The 17163-nt window shown below is 43.0% G+C and overlaps 1 protein-coding gene across 1 annotated transcript; it reads right to left on the bottom strand.

Annotated features, from left to right (window-relative positions):
- Positions 1 to 11092: 11092 nt before the first annotated feature.
- On the bottom strand, positions 11093 to 16895 carry LOC115170177 (dermatan-sulfate epimerase-like protein). Its single transcript, XM_029726541.1, has one exon. It carries the CDS (start codon positions 16147 to 16149, stop codon positions 12571 to 12573), a length of 3579 nt encoding a protein of 1192 aa, XP_029582401.1. The 5' UTR covers positions 16150 to 16895; the 3' UTR covers positions 11093 to 12570.
- Positions 16896 to 17163: the final 268 nt, after the last annotated feature.

The following is a 17163-nucleotide window of genomic DNA, read 5'->3' as shown; positions in this document are numbered from 1 at the left end:
GAGAAAGAGAGAGAGGGTGAGAAAGAGTAACCAATGTTACTCACAACATTTCCTCTTTGAGTCGCTCTTACTTTTATTATGTGGGTCTTATTATGGGGGTTGGATTGAAGTTGGTTTGGGGCAACAGGGGCGAATTACATGAGGGTTTCAGGGGTCAGGACTGTGGTGATTATGGAGCGAGAGGTAATCCATGTTCTGAGGACTAGATTTGGGTGTGGGGAACAGATACAGGGAGGGACAGATAGCCTCTTTATCCAATGTGAAAGTGGTAGAGATGAAATGTGCAGACAGAGGCAAGTCACATAGAGGGCAAGTGTCTTCCTAATAACTGTGTGCAGTGTTCCTGAGTAATAGCCAGGAGAGTTCCATGTGTGGAAACCCTTAGATTGAGGTTGCTTTCAATCTCTCCCTTGTTCAGCAGTGTAGTGTGTTGGGTTAGATTGGACTACATTTCCCAGATGGCACCACTTCTGGTGTAATTCATTCAGCTCATGTTGAGAATGTTTGAATATTTCTTTATTAAACCTTTATTTTACTAGGCAAGTCAGTTATGAACAAATTCTTATTTACAATGACAGCCTAGGAACAGTGGATTAACTGCCTTGTTCAGGGGTAGAACGACAACTCGGGGATTCAAACTAGCAACCTTTCGGTTACTGGCCCAACGCTCTAACCACTAGGATACCTGCCGCCCCTAAATATGGTAACAGACAGGGGTGGTAGGTCAATGTTACAGGGTGGTAACAAGCAGGGCTAGTAGGTCAATGTTACAGTGTGGTAGCAGACAGGGCTAGTAGGTCAATGTTACAGTGTGGTAACAAGCAGGGCTAGTAGGTCAATGTTACAGGGTGGTAACAAGCAGGGCTAGTAGGTCAATGTTACAGTGTGGTAGCAGACAGGGCTAGTAGGTCAATGTTACAGTGTGGTAACAAGCAGGGCTAGTAGGTCAATGTTACAGGGTGGTAACAAGCAGGGGTGGTAGGTCAATGTTACAGGGTGGTAGCAGACAGGGCTAGTAGGTCAATGTTACAGGGTGGTAACAAGCAGGGCTAGTAGGTCAATGTTACAGGGTGGTAGCAGACAGGGGTGGTAGGTCAATGTTACAGGTAGGTAACAGACAGGGCTATTAGGTCAATGTTACAGGGTGGTAGCAGACAGGGCTAGTAGGTCAATGTTACAGGGTGGTAACAAGCAGGGCTAGTAGGTCAATGTTACAGGGTGGTAGCAGACAGGGGTGGTAGGTCAATGTTACAGGTAGGTAACAGACAGGGCTAGTAGGTCAATGTTACAGGGTGGTAGCAGACAGGGGTGGTAGGTCAATGTTACAGGTAGGTAACAGACAGGGCTATTAGGTCAATGTTACAGGGTGGTAGCAGACAGGGGTGGTAGGTCAATGTTACAGGTAGGTAACAGACAGGGCTATTAGGTCAATGTTACAGGGTGGTAGCAGACATGGGTGGTAGGTCAATGTTACAGGGCTAGTAGGTCTATATTACAGGGTGGTAACAGACAGGGGTGGTAGGTCAATGTTACAGGGTGGTAACAGACAGGGCTAGTAGGTCAATGTTACAGGGTGGTAACAAGCAGGGCTAGTAGGTCAATGTTACAGGGTGGTAGCAGACAGGGGTGGTAGGTCAATGTTACAGGTAGGTAACAAGCAGGGCTAGTAGGTCAATGTTACAGGGTGGTAGCAGACAGGGGTGGTAGGTCAATGTTACAGGTAGGTAACAGACAGGGCTATTAGGTCAATGTTACAGGGTGGTAGCAGACATGGGTGGTAGGTCAATGTTACAGGGCTAGTAGGTCTATATTACAGGGTGGTAACAGACAGGGGTGGTAGGTCAATGTTACAGGGTGGTAGCAGACAGGGGTGGTAGGTCAATGTTACAGGTAGGTAACAGACAGGGCTATTAGGTCAATGTTACAGGGTGGTAGCAGACATGGGTGGTAGGTCAATGTTACAGGGCTAGTAGGTCTATATTACAGGGTGGTAACAGACAGGGGTGGTAGGTCAATGTTACAGGGCTAGTAGGTCTATATTACAGGGTGGTAACAGACAGGGGTGGTAGGTCAATGTTACAGGGCTAGTAGGTCTATATTACAGGGTGGTAACAGACAGGGGTGGTAGGTCAATGTTACAGGGTGGTAGCAGTTGTATTGCACCATACTCAAGCAAGTGGTGTCCATTTTTAAATATGAATTATGAAGTATGAAACCAATATGATTCCAGGTCCCAGTATGGCTAAACAGAAATCAGTACCATGGACAGCCTCATCATATTTAGCTTACGTTGATTGGACTAAATAGTTTTTGGTATCTTTTAGTTTTCGCTGTATTAGACTAAGAATAGGTGATTTGGTGATGTTGAAATGTTGATGTTGAAAATGGTGCTGGAATAGTGGAGGCAGCTCATGTTTTCTTTGCGACTTGCGGTAACTCTCCGTGGTTCTAAATCAATAGTTGTTTAGTAGCCCAAAAAACGTCAGAATAATTAACTTGCTTGACCATGCTGTAGGTAATGTAAATGGAAAAGATGGCGCCGGAGGGAAAGGCTGCTGTCTTATCGGCTCTTAACCAACCATGCTATTTGTTTGTTTTTTCACGTTGTTCGTAACTTGTTTCGTACATAATTTTGCTGCTACCGTCTCATACGACTGAAAAGAGCTTCTGGACATCAGAACTGCAATAAATCACCTCAGATTAGACAAAGAGTTTTTCTTCAATGAGTCGGACGGGAGAGATATACTACAGACACCCTGACCAGGCCCAGATCCCTGTCATTTGCTGGAGAAGATCAGGGTGCCTTGTGAGGATCAGGTGACGGGTGACTAATCTGCCTTTGCCTTCCATCCTGCTAGCTAACGTTCAATCACTGGAAAATAAATGGGACGAACTGAAAGCACGTATATCCTACCAACGGGGCATTAAAAATTGTAATATCTTATGTTTCACCAAGTCGTGGCTGAACGACGACATTAATAACATACAGCTGGCGGGTTATACACTATAGGCAGGATAGAACAGCAGCCTCTGGTAAGACACGGGGCGGGGGCCTATGCATGTATGTAAACAACAGCTGGTGCACGATATCTAAGGAAGATTCAAAATTTTGCTTGCCTGAAATTGAATATCTCATGATAAGCTGTAGAGTTTTCATCTGTATTTTTTGTAGCTGTCTACATACCACCACAGACCGATGTTGTCACTAAAACTGCACTCAATGAGCTGTATACCGCCATAAGCAAACAGGAAAACGCTCATCCAGAGGCGGCACTCCTAGTGGCTGGGGACTTTAATGCAGGGAAACTTAAATCAGTTTTACCTCATTTCTATCAGCATGTTAAATGTGCAACCAGAGGGAAAAAAATTCTAGACCACCCTTACTCCACACACAGAGCAAAGCTCTCCCTCGCCCTCCATTTGGAAAATCAGACCATAATTCTATCCTCCTAATTCCTGCTTTAAAGCAAAAATTAGAGCAGGAAGCACCAGTGACTCAGTCTATTAAAAAGCGGACAGATGAAGCAGATGCAAAACTACAGGACTGTTTTGCTAGCACAGACTGAAATATGTTCCGGGATTCTTTCGATGGCATTGAGGAGTACACCACATCAGTCACTGGCTTTATCAATAAGTGCATCGAGGACGTCGTCCCCACAGTGACCATATGTACATACCCCAACCAGAAGCCATGGATTACAGGCAACACCGAGCTAAAGGGTAGAGATGCCGCTTTCAAGGAGCGGGACTCTAACCCGGAAGCTTATAAGAAACCCTGCTATGCCCTCCGACAAACCATCAAACAGGCGACGCGTCAATACAGGACTAAGATCAAATCGTACCACACCGGCTCTGATGCTCTTCGGATGTGGCAGGGCTTGCAAACTATTACAGACGAAACGCAGCCGAGAGCTACCCAGTGTCACTAGCCTACCAGATGAGCTAAATAACTTCTATGCTCGCTTCGAGGCAAGTAACACTGAAACATGCATGAGAGCATCAGCTGTTCCCGACGACTGCGTGATCACGCTCTCCGCAGCAGATGTGGGTAAGACCTTTAACAGGTCAACATTCACAAGACCACAGGGCCAGACGGATTACCAGGACATGTACTCTGAGCATGCGCTGACCAACTGGCAAGTGTCTTCACTGACATTTTCTGAGTCTCTGATATCAACATGTTTCAAGCAGACCACCATAGTCCCTGTGCCCAAGAACACTAAGGTAACCTGCCTAAATGACTACCGACCCGTAGCACTCATGCCTGTAGCCATGAAATGCTTTGAAAGGCTGGTCATGGTTCACATCAACACCATTATCCCAGAAACCCTAGACCCACTCCAATTTGCATACTGCACCAACAGATCCACACCTGGACAAAAGGAACACCTATGTGAGAATGCTATTCATTGACTACAGGTCAGCGTTCAACACCATAGTGCCCTCAAAGCTCATCACTAAGCTAAGGACCCTGGGACTAAACACCTCCCTCTGCAACTGAAACCTGGACTTCCTGATGGGCCGCACCCAGGTGGTAAGGGTAGGTAACAACACATAAGCATTTCATTGTACGGTCTGCACCTGTTGAATTCGGCGCATGTGACAAATAACATTTGATTTGATTTGATGTAACTGTTTGTTACATGCAATATGCTTTGTGGACTTCTCCGGTTTTGTGATGAAACAAAGGTGTGGTTGAATTTATTCTGCCACTGTCTTCTTAACGTCTCGGCCTTATATCACAGTGTCAAGGCATATGAACTAACAGGTTATAGAGCAAACAACACAATTATCACAACACATAGATTGTAATATGGCTTTTATTTCTGGATTGGCTTCCCAGTGATTTTACCAACTGGAAATTTGTCAATGTTTGTGTGGAAGCCTGGCTTCACTTGTCATCCATCCACTGCGAGGGATTGATTCTGTAAAATGGAGTATGGCTCTGTGTTTATCCACTGTTGTTTGTGTGAGGCATACTCTCACTTCTGATGGATCTACAGTGCTCTCAAGGCCCACAGTGGGAACGTGATGGACACAACATTATTTTAGTTTAGTTCAGGGAGGGGGGATAACCATAATGTGGTCTGAGACTCTTACACTCTTAGAATTGTATTTCATACCTTGAACCTAAAAGGGTTCTTCGGCTGTCTCAATAGAGCCAAGTAGAACCCCTTTGGGTTCCAGGTAAAACCCTTTCCACAGAGGGTTCTACATGGAGCGCAAAAGGGTTCTACCTGGAACCCAAAATGGTTCTACCTGGAACCAAAAAGGGTTCTCCCTGGAACCAAAAAGGGTTTCTCCTATGGGGACAGCCGAAGAATCCTTTTAGAACCTTTTTTTCTAAGAGTGTAGTAACTTGTCCCAGTAAATGATCAAATCAGTTTTAGGGAATTTTAAATTGAATCCATGTCTGATGTGAATACATTATAAACTCCAACTGTTCTATTCCAGTCTGAGTCTTACATTGAGATATACAGTGCCTTCGGAAAGTATTCAGACCCCTTGACTTTTTTCACATTTTTTTTACCTTACAGCCTTATTCTAAAATTGATTTAAAATAAACAAATCTCAACAATCTACACACAATGCCCCATCATGACAAAGCGAAAACTGGTTCTTAGAAATGTTTGCTAGTTTATTAAAAACAAGAAACTGAAATATCACATTTACATAATTATTCAGACCCTTTACTCAGTACTTTGTTGAAGCACCTTTTCCAGCGATTACAGCCTTGAGTCTTCTTGGGTATGACGCTACAAGCTTGGCACACCTGTATTTGTGGAGTTTCTCCCATTCTTCTCTGCAAATCCACTCAAGCTCTGTCAGGTTGGATGGGGAGAGTTGCTGCACAGCTATTTTCAGGTCTCTCCAGAGATGTTAGATCGGGTTCAAGTCTGGGCTTTGGCTGGGCCACTCAAGGACATTCAGAGACTTGTCCCGAAGCCACTCCTGCGTTGTCTTGGCTGTGTGCTTAGGGTCATTCTCCTGTTGGAAGGTGAACCTTCGCACCTGTCTGAGGTCCTGCGCACTCTGGAGCAGGTTTTCATCAAGAATCTCTCTGTACTTTGCTCCGTTCCAAGTAGAAGCCTTTTGGGTTCCATGCAAAACCCTTTCCACAGAGGGTTCTACATGGAACCCAAATGTGGTAGTATATTCAATACCACTGTATTGAATATACTACCACTGTATTGAATATACTACCACTGTATTGAATAAGCCACTTGATTCAATAGAGCAACATGTTTCTGTCTGTGCTCAGCCACACAGGGCTAGACATTCGAAAACAAGGGGAATTGCACACAGTTCGGTGGGTAGTAGGTAAACTTCATTCATCAAAGTCAGTGGCGTAGGTAAATTAATCAAAGGTAAGTTATACTTTGCATGAATGCGAAAACCACAGCATAGTGGACATTGGACACTGCAAATGCAAAACCCGACACAGAGAATACATCGTGGGGAAATGGCTTCAGTTGAAACTGCTATTTCACATTTTTAAATTACATTTTTAGCAGACGCTCTTATCCAGAGAAGTAGTTACTTTTTAGAGAGACAGAGTTACCATTTTCTAGAGAAGTAGTTATAATTTCTAGAGAAGTAGTTTTCCATTTCATTTATCCTTTTGGATTTATAGTTATTTTCACTGGTCTAAATTAGTGATTGGGTCAAACTTGTCGGAAATGTTTCTAGAGTATAATAGTTAAAAAGGCAGCACTGAAATTACTATGACTATTATTTTTCAGAGTAATTTCCAATAAAAGATCATAAAAAGGCACAAAGACAATGTATTGATGTACTGATGTGTGTTGATATTAGTTTTTCCTTTATCTGTGGGTTCTCTTGTGTTGTGTCGCCATCTACTGGTACATGGAAACAACTGTACATTCAAAGCAGAAGCAGTAACGTTATGGTGTACAGTATGTATGTATGTACAGTGAATTCGGAAAGTATTCAGACCCCTTCCATTTTTCCACATTTTGTTACGTTACAGCTTTGTTCGAAAATGTATTTAATGTATTGTTTTCCTCATCAATCTACACAAAATGCCCCATAATGACAAAGCTAGAACAGGTTTTTAGAATTTTTTGCAAATTTATATAAATAAAAAATAATACCTTATTGACATAAGTATTCAGACCATTTGCTATGAGACTCGAAATTGAGCTCAGGTACATCCTGTTTCCCATTGATCATCCTTGATTGGAGTCCACCTATTGTAAATTCTATTGATTGGACATGATTTGGAAAGGCACACACACCTGCACAGTTGACAGTGCATGTCAGAGCAAAAACAAAGCCATGAGGTTGAAGGAATTATCCTTAGAGCTCCGAGACAGGATTCTGTCGAGGAACAGATCTGGGGAAGGGTACCAAAACATTTCTGTAGCATTGAAGGTCCCCAAAAACATAGTGGCCTCCATCATTCTTAAATGGAAGAAGTTTGGAACCACCAAGACCCTTCCTAGAGCTGGCCACCCGACCAAACTGAGCAATTGGGGAGAAGGGCCTTGGTCAGGGAGGTGACCAATAACCTGATGGTCACTCTGACAAAGCTCCAGAGTGCCTCTGTGGAGATGGGAGAACCTTCCAGAAGGACAACCATCTCTGCAGCACTCCACCAATGAGACTTTTATGGTAGAGTGGCCAGACGGAAGCCACTCCTCAGTAAAAGGCACATGACAGCCCGCTTGGAGTTTTCCAAAAGGCACCTAAAGGACTCAGACCATGAGAAACAAGATTCTCTGGTCTGATGAAACCAAGATTGAAGTCTTTGGCCTGAATGCCAAGCGTCACGTCTGGAGGAAACCTGGCACCATCCCTACTCTGAAGCATGGTGATGGAAGCATCAAGCTCTGGGGATGTTTTTTAGAGTCAGGGACTGGGAGACTAGTCAGGATTGAGGGAAAGATGAACGGAGCAAAATACAGAGAGATCCTTGATGAACACACCCAAGAAGACTCAATGCTGTAATCGCTGCCAAAGGTGCTTCAACAAAGTACTGAGTAAAGGGTCTGAATACTTATGTAAATGTGAAATGTTTTTTTTTAAATATATATATATACATTTGCAAAATATGTCATTATGGGGTATTTTGTGTAGAACGATGAGGGGGAAAAACGATTTATTCCATTTTAGAATAAGGCTGTAACCTAACAAAATGTGGAAAAGGTCAAGGGGTCTGAATACTTTCTGAATGCACTGTATGTATGTATGTATGTATGTATGTATGTATGTATGTATGTATGTATGTATGTATGTATGTATGTATAGCATGTATGTATAGAATGTATGTATAGCATGTATGTATGTATATATGTATGCATGTATGTATGTATGTATATATGTATGCATGTATGTATAGCATGTATGTATAGCATGTATGTTTGTGTAAAACCGTTATGATTGTTGGGTAGAATAGGGAATCGTGTTTGATTAGATAAGTACAACTCAACTTAAATTATCATAAATAAATAACAAAGAAATAAAAAACAAGGACATACAATACTGCAATGTTTGTGAATAAGCATTTATAAATTGATAATAATATTTAAAGCATATTCGGGAGATTTGCTAAACTTGGTGCATTCAAGAGACTTTGTTAACAAATGCTGTTTTTGTTTTTTAAAATAATTGTTGCTCTCATGGTATGTCATTACAAATATAGAAGTGTTATTAAGAAATGTTGCTCTCGTGGTGTCAATACAAATATAGAAGTGTTATTAAGAAATGTTGCTCTCGTGGTGTCAATACAAATATAGAAGTGTTATTAAGAAATGTTGCTCTCGTGGTGTCAATACAAATATAGAAGTGTTATTAAGAAATGTTGCTCTCGTGGTGTCAATACAAATATAGAAGTGTTATTAAGAAATGTTGCTCTCGTGGTGTCAATACAAATATAGAACTGCTATTAAGAAATGTTGCTCTCGTGGTGTCAATACAAATATAGAAGTGTTATTAAGAAATGTTGCTCTCGTGGTGTCAATACAAATATAGAAGTGCTATTAAGAAATTAATTTGCTCTATAGTTTCCATTGTATTGGGGGCTCATTCACTGATGATATCATTTATTGCATCCTTCAGCAACATTTACAAAACAATTGAGCCTTTCAAGCAGGTGGCATGTACAGTAGACTAGCGGTTAAGAGTGTTGGGCTAGTAATCAAGAGTAGCTGGTTTTAATCCCAGAGCCGACTTGGTGGAAAATCTGTCAATGTGCCCTTGAGCAAGGCCCTTAAACCTACTTGGCCTGTAAAGTTTTGCTCTGGAGAAGAATGACTGAAACATGTTTTTATTTAAATGTGACACATGGAGCTTTGTACAAATAGCAATTCATAATGTGTACACTAGATGGACATATTGCTCTTTTCTTGGGCTATAACGTTTCAAGAATACTGTAAGCAGCTGTAAACTTCCCAATACACTTTTGCTGTCAATCACCCATTCTTACAGAAACTCGTATCCCACTGCATGGCTGAATGTCCTGTTGAACCATAGATGTACAGTGTTTATATTATGACAGAGTTACCATACTGGTGACCTCGGAACAGCAAGCTGCAATAAACCACATGCGCATAGCTCCAGAGCTTTGCTGGTTTTGTAATAATTTCCATCTCTAAATAAAAGTGTCTTTCATCACGATTCTTCCTCAATGAGTTTGCTGGCAAACACAGTCAACTCTCAACTTCTGCTACCTTCCTCCTGCTACAAGTTCCTGAGGCTTTTTTATTACGAAAACACATATACACTGCTTTATAAATAAGCCACTCCCCTCTTAAAGCTGCAATACATAACTATTTTGGCAAGCCGCAAATACACATAGAAATATGTGTTATAGATCTGTCATTCTCATTGAAAGCAAGTCTAAGAAGTGGCAGATCTGTTTTACGTGTGCTATTTCTATGCTTTCCGTTCTTAAGTTTTGCCTTGTTTACTTTCGGTTTTGTACACAAGCTTCAAACAGCTGAAAAAACAAATATTTTGGGTAATGGAAAATGTATTTCACAGCGGTTTAGATGGTACAATGATTCTCTACACTATACTTGCTTGTTTTGTCACGTAAACTGAAATTAGGCAAACTATTCGAATTTTAGCAACCAGGAAATGGCGCAGCGATTTCTGCATAGTGCATCTTTAAGTTTAATGCTGCAAGATTTTACCTTTAATTGCTTTCTGCATTTGAACACTTACGAAATAAGATTGCAGTCAGAGTGCAGTATAACTGCAGTACGCTACAAATACTGCATCCAAAATAAGTTTTATTTTTTTACTGCAGTACTTTTGAGAGGTCACTGCAGTTATTCTGCAATTACTGCATCCAGAATACCACAGTTGACTGCAGTTACTGCGCTTTTATTGCAATTTCAAAACTGCAATCTTTTTTTGTATGGGACGAAAGCAGCAGGTGACGATACTGTAAATGCATTATGCATGTAGTTTCACTTTAAGCTGCACTCAAGCTATGAGCCTACAGTACATCTACATATTTCAGAAAGATGTCTAAAGCACCTTACAAACACAATCCAATGCATTCTACAAAGGTTTCCCATTTCTGAAGAACTGTATTAGATTATTTTAAAAGTCTTGTTAGTTTGTGATAATCCTCTTTTGAATTATTGTGACATCACAGCATGAAGCACACACACAAATTGTATTGGAATAAAGTGACTTTTTTAAATATCTGATGAAGACAGTCTTCGGGAAAAGGATATTTAATGTCCTATGCGTAGTGCAGTGTTTCGGACATGACTTACATGACAGTAAAAAAAAAAATTATGCTAACTTTTCTAAAGCAATTTGAGGCAAGGCTCTTTCTTTGCAGTGAATGTAAATAATTTCTCAATTTACACGATTGCATATTTTGCATGCTTCAAAAAGTTTGCTATAACTGCATTCACATCCTGGCTGAGAAAATGTTTTTCTTCCGCAAAATGCATTTACTATCAGTAAGAAAAGCCTGCTGGGTTGTTGTATGCCCCAATGCTCTGACAAAAGTACTGCACTGAATTTACAAGCAGGGTTTTACCCCTTACCACTGAAAAAAAAATAAACATTTTGCAATCAACTATAAATAAGAGTGAGGTTTGAAATCAAGTGATTGACAATAGTTTAGAAAAGCTTTATGATGTACTGTAGCAAAATATGTACATAACACTGTTAAATCCAATCCAGTATTCCAATTACTTTAAAGGGATATTTCACCCCCCAAAAAATATATGTTTTAAATTATTATCGACTGAATGCACCAATATTACAATTGTTAGTGTTTTTCTTGGTATTTTATCAGGATCCCCATTAGTTGTTGCGATAGCAGCAGCTACTTTTCCTTGGGTCCCACACAAAACATGACATAATAGAGAACATTAATAGACAAGAACAGCTCAAGGACAGAACTGCATACATTTACAAGAAAAAATATATCTAAAAGGTTCTGTACTGAATCAATACTGAGAAAAAATATCAAGAGAGACCTACTATTCTAGGCCTACATTTATAATTTACATGTTGATAAATTCAATTTACAGTCAGTAGCATCTATCAGTACATACACACAACATAATTAGGTCAAATAAGGGAGAGGCGTTCTGTGAGCTGCTGCTTTATCTGGGGGGGGGGGGGTTTCAAGCCAGGTTTGCTGTTCACTTGAGCTATTTGAGATGGAAGGGAGTTCCATGCGATCATGGTTCTATATAATAATGTATGTTTCCTTGAATTGGTTCTGGATTTGGGGACTGTGAAATGACCCCTGGTGTCATGTCTGGTGGGGTAAGTGTGTGTGTCAGTGCTGTGTGTAAGTTGACTATGCAAACAATTTGGAATTTTCAGCACATAAATGTTTCTTTAAAAAAACAAAACAAGAAGCGATGCAGTCAGTCTCTCCTCTATTTTTAGCCAAGACTGGCATGCAAAATATTGATATTAGCCCTCTGATGAAGAGCAAGTGAAGAGCAAGACGTGTCGCTCTGTTCTGGGCCAGCTGCAGTTTTTTTAGGTCCTTAATTGCAGCACTTAACCATATAACAGGACAATAATCAAGACAATATAAAACTAGAGCCTGCAGGACTTGCTTTATGGAGTGTGGTGTCAAAAAAGCAGAGTATCTCTAAATGATTTGTACCAAACACAATGCTTTTAGTTTTAGAGATGTTCAGGACCAGTTTATTACTGGCCACCCAGTCTAAAACAAACTGCAGCTCTTTGTTTAGGGTTGCAGAGATTTCACTAGCTGTGGTTGCTGATTTGTTTAATGTTGAATCAACAATTCGTGTCCCCTAGCATTGCTACATGCTCCAAAAATGCTAGAAAGGAGAATCTGGGCGTGGCTTAATAACCAGCCAACAAACTTCAACTGTTTGGATGAAAAGACATCACGTTAGTCAGACAAATCATAAACTTCAAAAAAGTGTTAAGGAGCACATCACTCTGTTCCATTTTATACATCCCAGTCTATAAACAAGGACTGGACAATTAAAAGTAACATAATAGTGGAATGTGCAAAATATAGAACAACAAAGTATACATGTCAACAAACCAAAAGTACGGTGTCCATCGTAGGACATCATACAGCAGTTATTAACTTAAGTACCTTGAGTACCCAAGCCTCTCCATAACCGTTAAGCATGTGTCCTCTATCATTCTGATCTCGTGGATGGGCATTTTTTTTCTCCACACATTGATGCTGACTGGCGATATGTCTCCCTCGTACACCAGGTTGTACAGGTTGGTGGAGGTGGCGAACATGAGCTGGTTGAGGGCAGCTGGGGCCACGGGAACCCCGATAAACGTGTGTATCTTTCCTGCTGTCTCCTCAGGATATTGCACAATGTCCTCAAATTTCACATGGAGGTAAGAGGCGGTGAGGTCGCCGTTGACCTGGAGTGCCGTGGTTGTGTGGGCCAGCCACAGATGGGCAAGTAGCAGCACCGGCTCCATCTCTGGATCAGAGAGGACGCTGTGCAATGTCAAGAATTCCGGGGTGAACCCTACTGTACACTTGCTTCTCCCGCCGTTCCTTTCTTGCTTAAAAATTGCGGCAACATGTTTTTGCACATTCTTGCGAGAGTAGAGGCTTGGCTCGCTGTTGTAGAGCATAAGGTAAATCCAAGCACGAGGATCTCGCACCACGTGCACCGCCCGAAATGAGTGACCGACGACCTCTTGGAAAAACGGGAGTTTCAGGGTCCAGCTCCCGCTGCTCAGGCTGAGGACAGGGCGGGCATTAGGGTACCTCTCCATGTGCCGCCTTAGCTCCTGAACATACTCCCCATCTCTATCTGAACTCCCCCTCGGTTTCGTAGACCCCGACTGCCTACGAATTGGCTTCCTCCTCTTGCCAGGAAGCTCGCCCCCAATCTCATTCCAGCTGCCCTCGTTGTGCAACCGAATGTTCTGCAGGTGAAGTCTAGGGTTATAGACCAAGGAATGGATCCAGCCCTGGATGGCCTTGTAGTGACCTCTTTCCGCATCTAGTCTGGACCACACGCAGGCATCCACCAGGGGGTCAAAGTTGAACTCGGTGTCCGGAATGACTAGGTGCTCTGTGGGGACTTGGAGATAAACAAAGTCAGAGCTGTTATAGAAAAGGGGCTTGAGAACTTCAGCCCCAGACCCTGGCAGGGATGTAACGACGACTGTGGGGAGAGGGTTCGGGGGCAGATCGGACACTGATTGGACACAGACAAGCCAATCACAGCTATTGGAGACAAACAGAAACTCAACAACCCACAGCAGGAGAACAAACGTTAAAGTATAGCGCGTAATCTTGCGGAAGCAGAAATAAAACGTGCGTTGCAGGATTAAAAACCCAGTGGCGAGACACAGTGTCAGCCCTCCCACTATATTAACCATAAACCCAAAGTCATAGACTGGATCCACAGTGTTTTGTTCAGTCACCGTTTGAACTCCCAGACCAAAGTGGATTATCTGATGTCTGCTTTGCATCTTTGCATATCCCCCAAAGCCCAAGTAGCTATATCTGGCACCAATGTCATTGTAGTTTGTTACGATGGACACAATGGATTCTGTGCCGTTGACGACAACAGAGAGTCGTACTCCATTTTTACTATTGTCGATGAATCTGCAGTTGGAGATTTTGACATTGGGACTGTGCATCAAATAGGCCACTCTGGTGACCGTGCCCTCCATTGGAATGGTCACGTTGACAAACTGGGTGCATCGTTTCTTAAACTCAGCAGCCTGCTCTGCCTCCTGTATTCTCGCCACTGGACTAGTCCCCTGACTGTCAAACCAAAACATTTGGTAGTGAGCATCCCAAACGTCCATCAGTGCCCCATTGTACCTGTCTAAAGCCCTGTGAGGGACATATTTAAAATCAATGTCCAAGTTGTGAAAGAAAGCACTCAGAACACTCAACGGAGACTCCTTGCTTTTTTCCACATGGTCAAACACCAGCAGAGTCTGAGAGTTGAGCAAGACAAGAGCACGGTATACGCTCTTCAGCCCCATCACAGAGGAGTAGGCCGACGCCGCTTCTCCACTAACGAACAGAGAGTCCCCGTGGGATGCAGCTACAATGACCTCACCGGCTGTGTTGCCGACCTCAGGCTCCGCCCACCGCAGCCACTTGCCGCACTCTCCAAGCTGGCCCTCCCAGGGCTGATTGCACTTGCTTGTGGGAGACGGGGCGAACGTCAAGACATTGTTGAGGTAGCTGTATTTGGGGCCGTACAGTGCCTCTGAAACAAATACCTGTCCATTAGGGGCAAAGGTGAAGGAATTCTGATCTGGGTGCTCATGGCCCGGATTGAAATTGCTCCAGCCCTCCAGCCAGGAGTAGGGCTTGGAATGGACGATATCATACACCGCCCTACCGCCCAGCTTCCCCGATTTGAAGGAGACAAATGTGTTGCCTTGACCGTATGATAAACCAGCCCCGTAAGTCACCACACCCCAGTTTGAGAACATGTGCAGTACTGCTTTGCCAAACCCGGCTGGTGGTTGCTTGGAGAGCTCACTGTCATACCACAGAAACTCAGTGTGTAAGGTGGCCCAGCGCTGGGCTGCCGACTGCTCCATGGGGCCATCTTTGGGACGATGTTTCCTGATCTGCTGGGCCAGCCAGTTTCCGGTGCCGTCCCGGAGCACAAATGCATCGAGGAACACCAGCTGACTCTCCGGTCCGTAGAACCAGTTGTAGTTGGAGTCAGCGATGCCCACTGTCCTCTGGAAACCTGGCAGAAGTGTGGAGTGGTAGAACCAGAAGTGCGCCCGCAACCAGTTGTTCTGGGTGTTGTCGATGTCGAAGTGGCGACGCGCCAGGAAAACATACTGAGTGATGGACTTTGCGGTGTAGCTCCCATAGGCCACACCCTCGTCTAGCGAGCCATCCACTACGTGACTGAGGAGGAACATGGTCTTTTCCATGTAGTTAACGGCCACCTGCTTCCACATCATTGTCTCCGGGTCACTGTGTGCTCCCACCACGAGGGCGCCGGTCAGGATGGCTAAGATGTTGGTAGTCTGATGATTCTGTAAAAACTGCTTCCCCCATCCCCTGTGTTTGGAGAGTTCGTACAGCTCCTCTGTGGCGGCACGTATTTTCTTCATGTAGCGTGCCTTTCGCGATGTGTCCAGGAGAGGGTAGATGAAGTCATAGGCTGTGGCAAATCCTGTGAGGGAGTGAGCCATGGGAACCTCGTCGTTGGGGGCGCTGGTCACTGTCCAGTTAGGGTACACTGCCATCTGGTCCATGTATCTCATTAAGAATTGATGGGCAGCTGTATCTTTGGGGCAGAGCAAACAGTACAGAGCGAGAGAGGGGAGATTGTTGCCGTAAATTTCATTCCATTTGCTGGAAAATTCCTCATGCTTAACCGGGGGTAGATAGAGTGCAGTATAGGCAAGCATTGTCCCAACAGCAAGCCGGATAACTTTAAAAATATGTCTGTGCGTCGTGGCAGATCTCTGCTGCAGTAAACGTATGTCCACCTGGTGAAAATACAGGTTAGGGTGAAGTTTCGCCGGCCAGTTTTCCGGATGCTCATTGGTGCTTCCATCTCCTTGAAATGTGATTTTCTCCAACTCATCATCAATATTATTTTTGCCTAAACCGTCAGTAATTCCTGAGAAGGAAACTACAACGGCCAAGAGTGAGAATAAAACCATAGACCGTCCTGCGCATTTTCCAGCCATGATTCAAAAACCAGATGTGTTTTTAGTTTATTTTCCCTTTTTAAACTCTTTTCTAAGTCTAATCTGAAACACTGTTTGTCTTTTCCAAGTTACTACTCCCCTGTTATCCGTCGCTTTTCCGTTGCAGTTCATCTTGGGTTACATTCCATTCCTTCACTCTTTCCCATGTGTTCTCTTATTGGAAAAAAACGTTAGTTTGTTCTTAGTTTTTGGGGGGAGAAATTCTGTCATAGTAACTTCAACCGTAACGTGCGTCATGTAACTTAGTAGACGAAAAGGGACATCAAGCTGATAGAGAGAAAGAAAGTCAGTTTAACCACCTATTAAATCCACAGGAATGTGAAACAGTGCTTAATATTGCTTGGATGGAGAATCGTTTGAACATAACTGCATGTGTCTCTTGAGCTATCAACACAGCTCTGTTTACCGTCCTTCCCGACTTGTCATCATCAAGAAAGTACCACAGTACGTTATCCAGAGAGCCTTTATAAGAAATGATAAGTACTTCCATGATTGCAGTCCATCTCCATACAGATTGATAAATCCAAGCTTTAGTTCTTGCTTCAATGAAACACGTCTGCAAACTAAGAATGTTGAAATGGGACCTGCAGCAGATGTGGTAGCAGATGTGCAATGTAGTCATGTATTGCTTGGAAAAGATTCCTTCAACATGACTCCACATTAACGGCAATAATTTGGTCGAGAGAAGAGAAAGTTTAAAAGAATGTGAGACAACGTGAGACAACCCTTCTGCACTGTGCTGAGCTCTGCTCTTAATTATTCACACAGATAAGATCACTTCAACTGAGCCAACAATTCTACATTCATCATCCATTAGCTATCTCACAAGATTGGAATGCTGGCATCTTTCCATGCTCCCCCAGACCCCAGAACGTCATGCCTAATGTGGTGTCATTTTACAATGCAATGAAACTGTGAGACTTCATATTAACATCTCCCACAGAACTCTGAAGTTCAAAGGTGTACTGTCTGAGAGGTGGCAGGTCTCTGTTC

The sequence above is a fragment of the Salmo trutta genome, chromosome 31 (genome assembly GCF_901001165.1).
Source record: "Salmo trutta chromosome 31, fSalTru1.1, whole genome shotgun sequence".
Taxonomy (NCBI): domain Eukaryota; kingdom Metazoa; phylum Chordata; class Actinopteri; order Salmoniformes; family Salmonidae; genus Salmo; species Salmo trutta.
The sequence above is the reverse complement of the archived record's forward strand: the minus strand, read 5'-3'. Positions and strand labels throughout refer to the sequence as shown.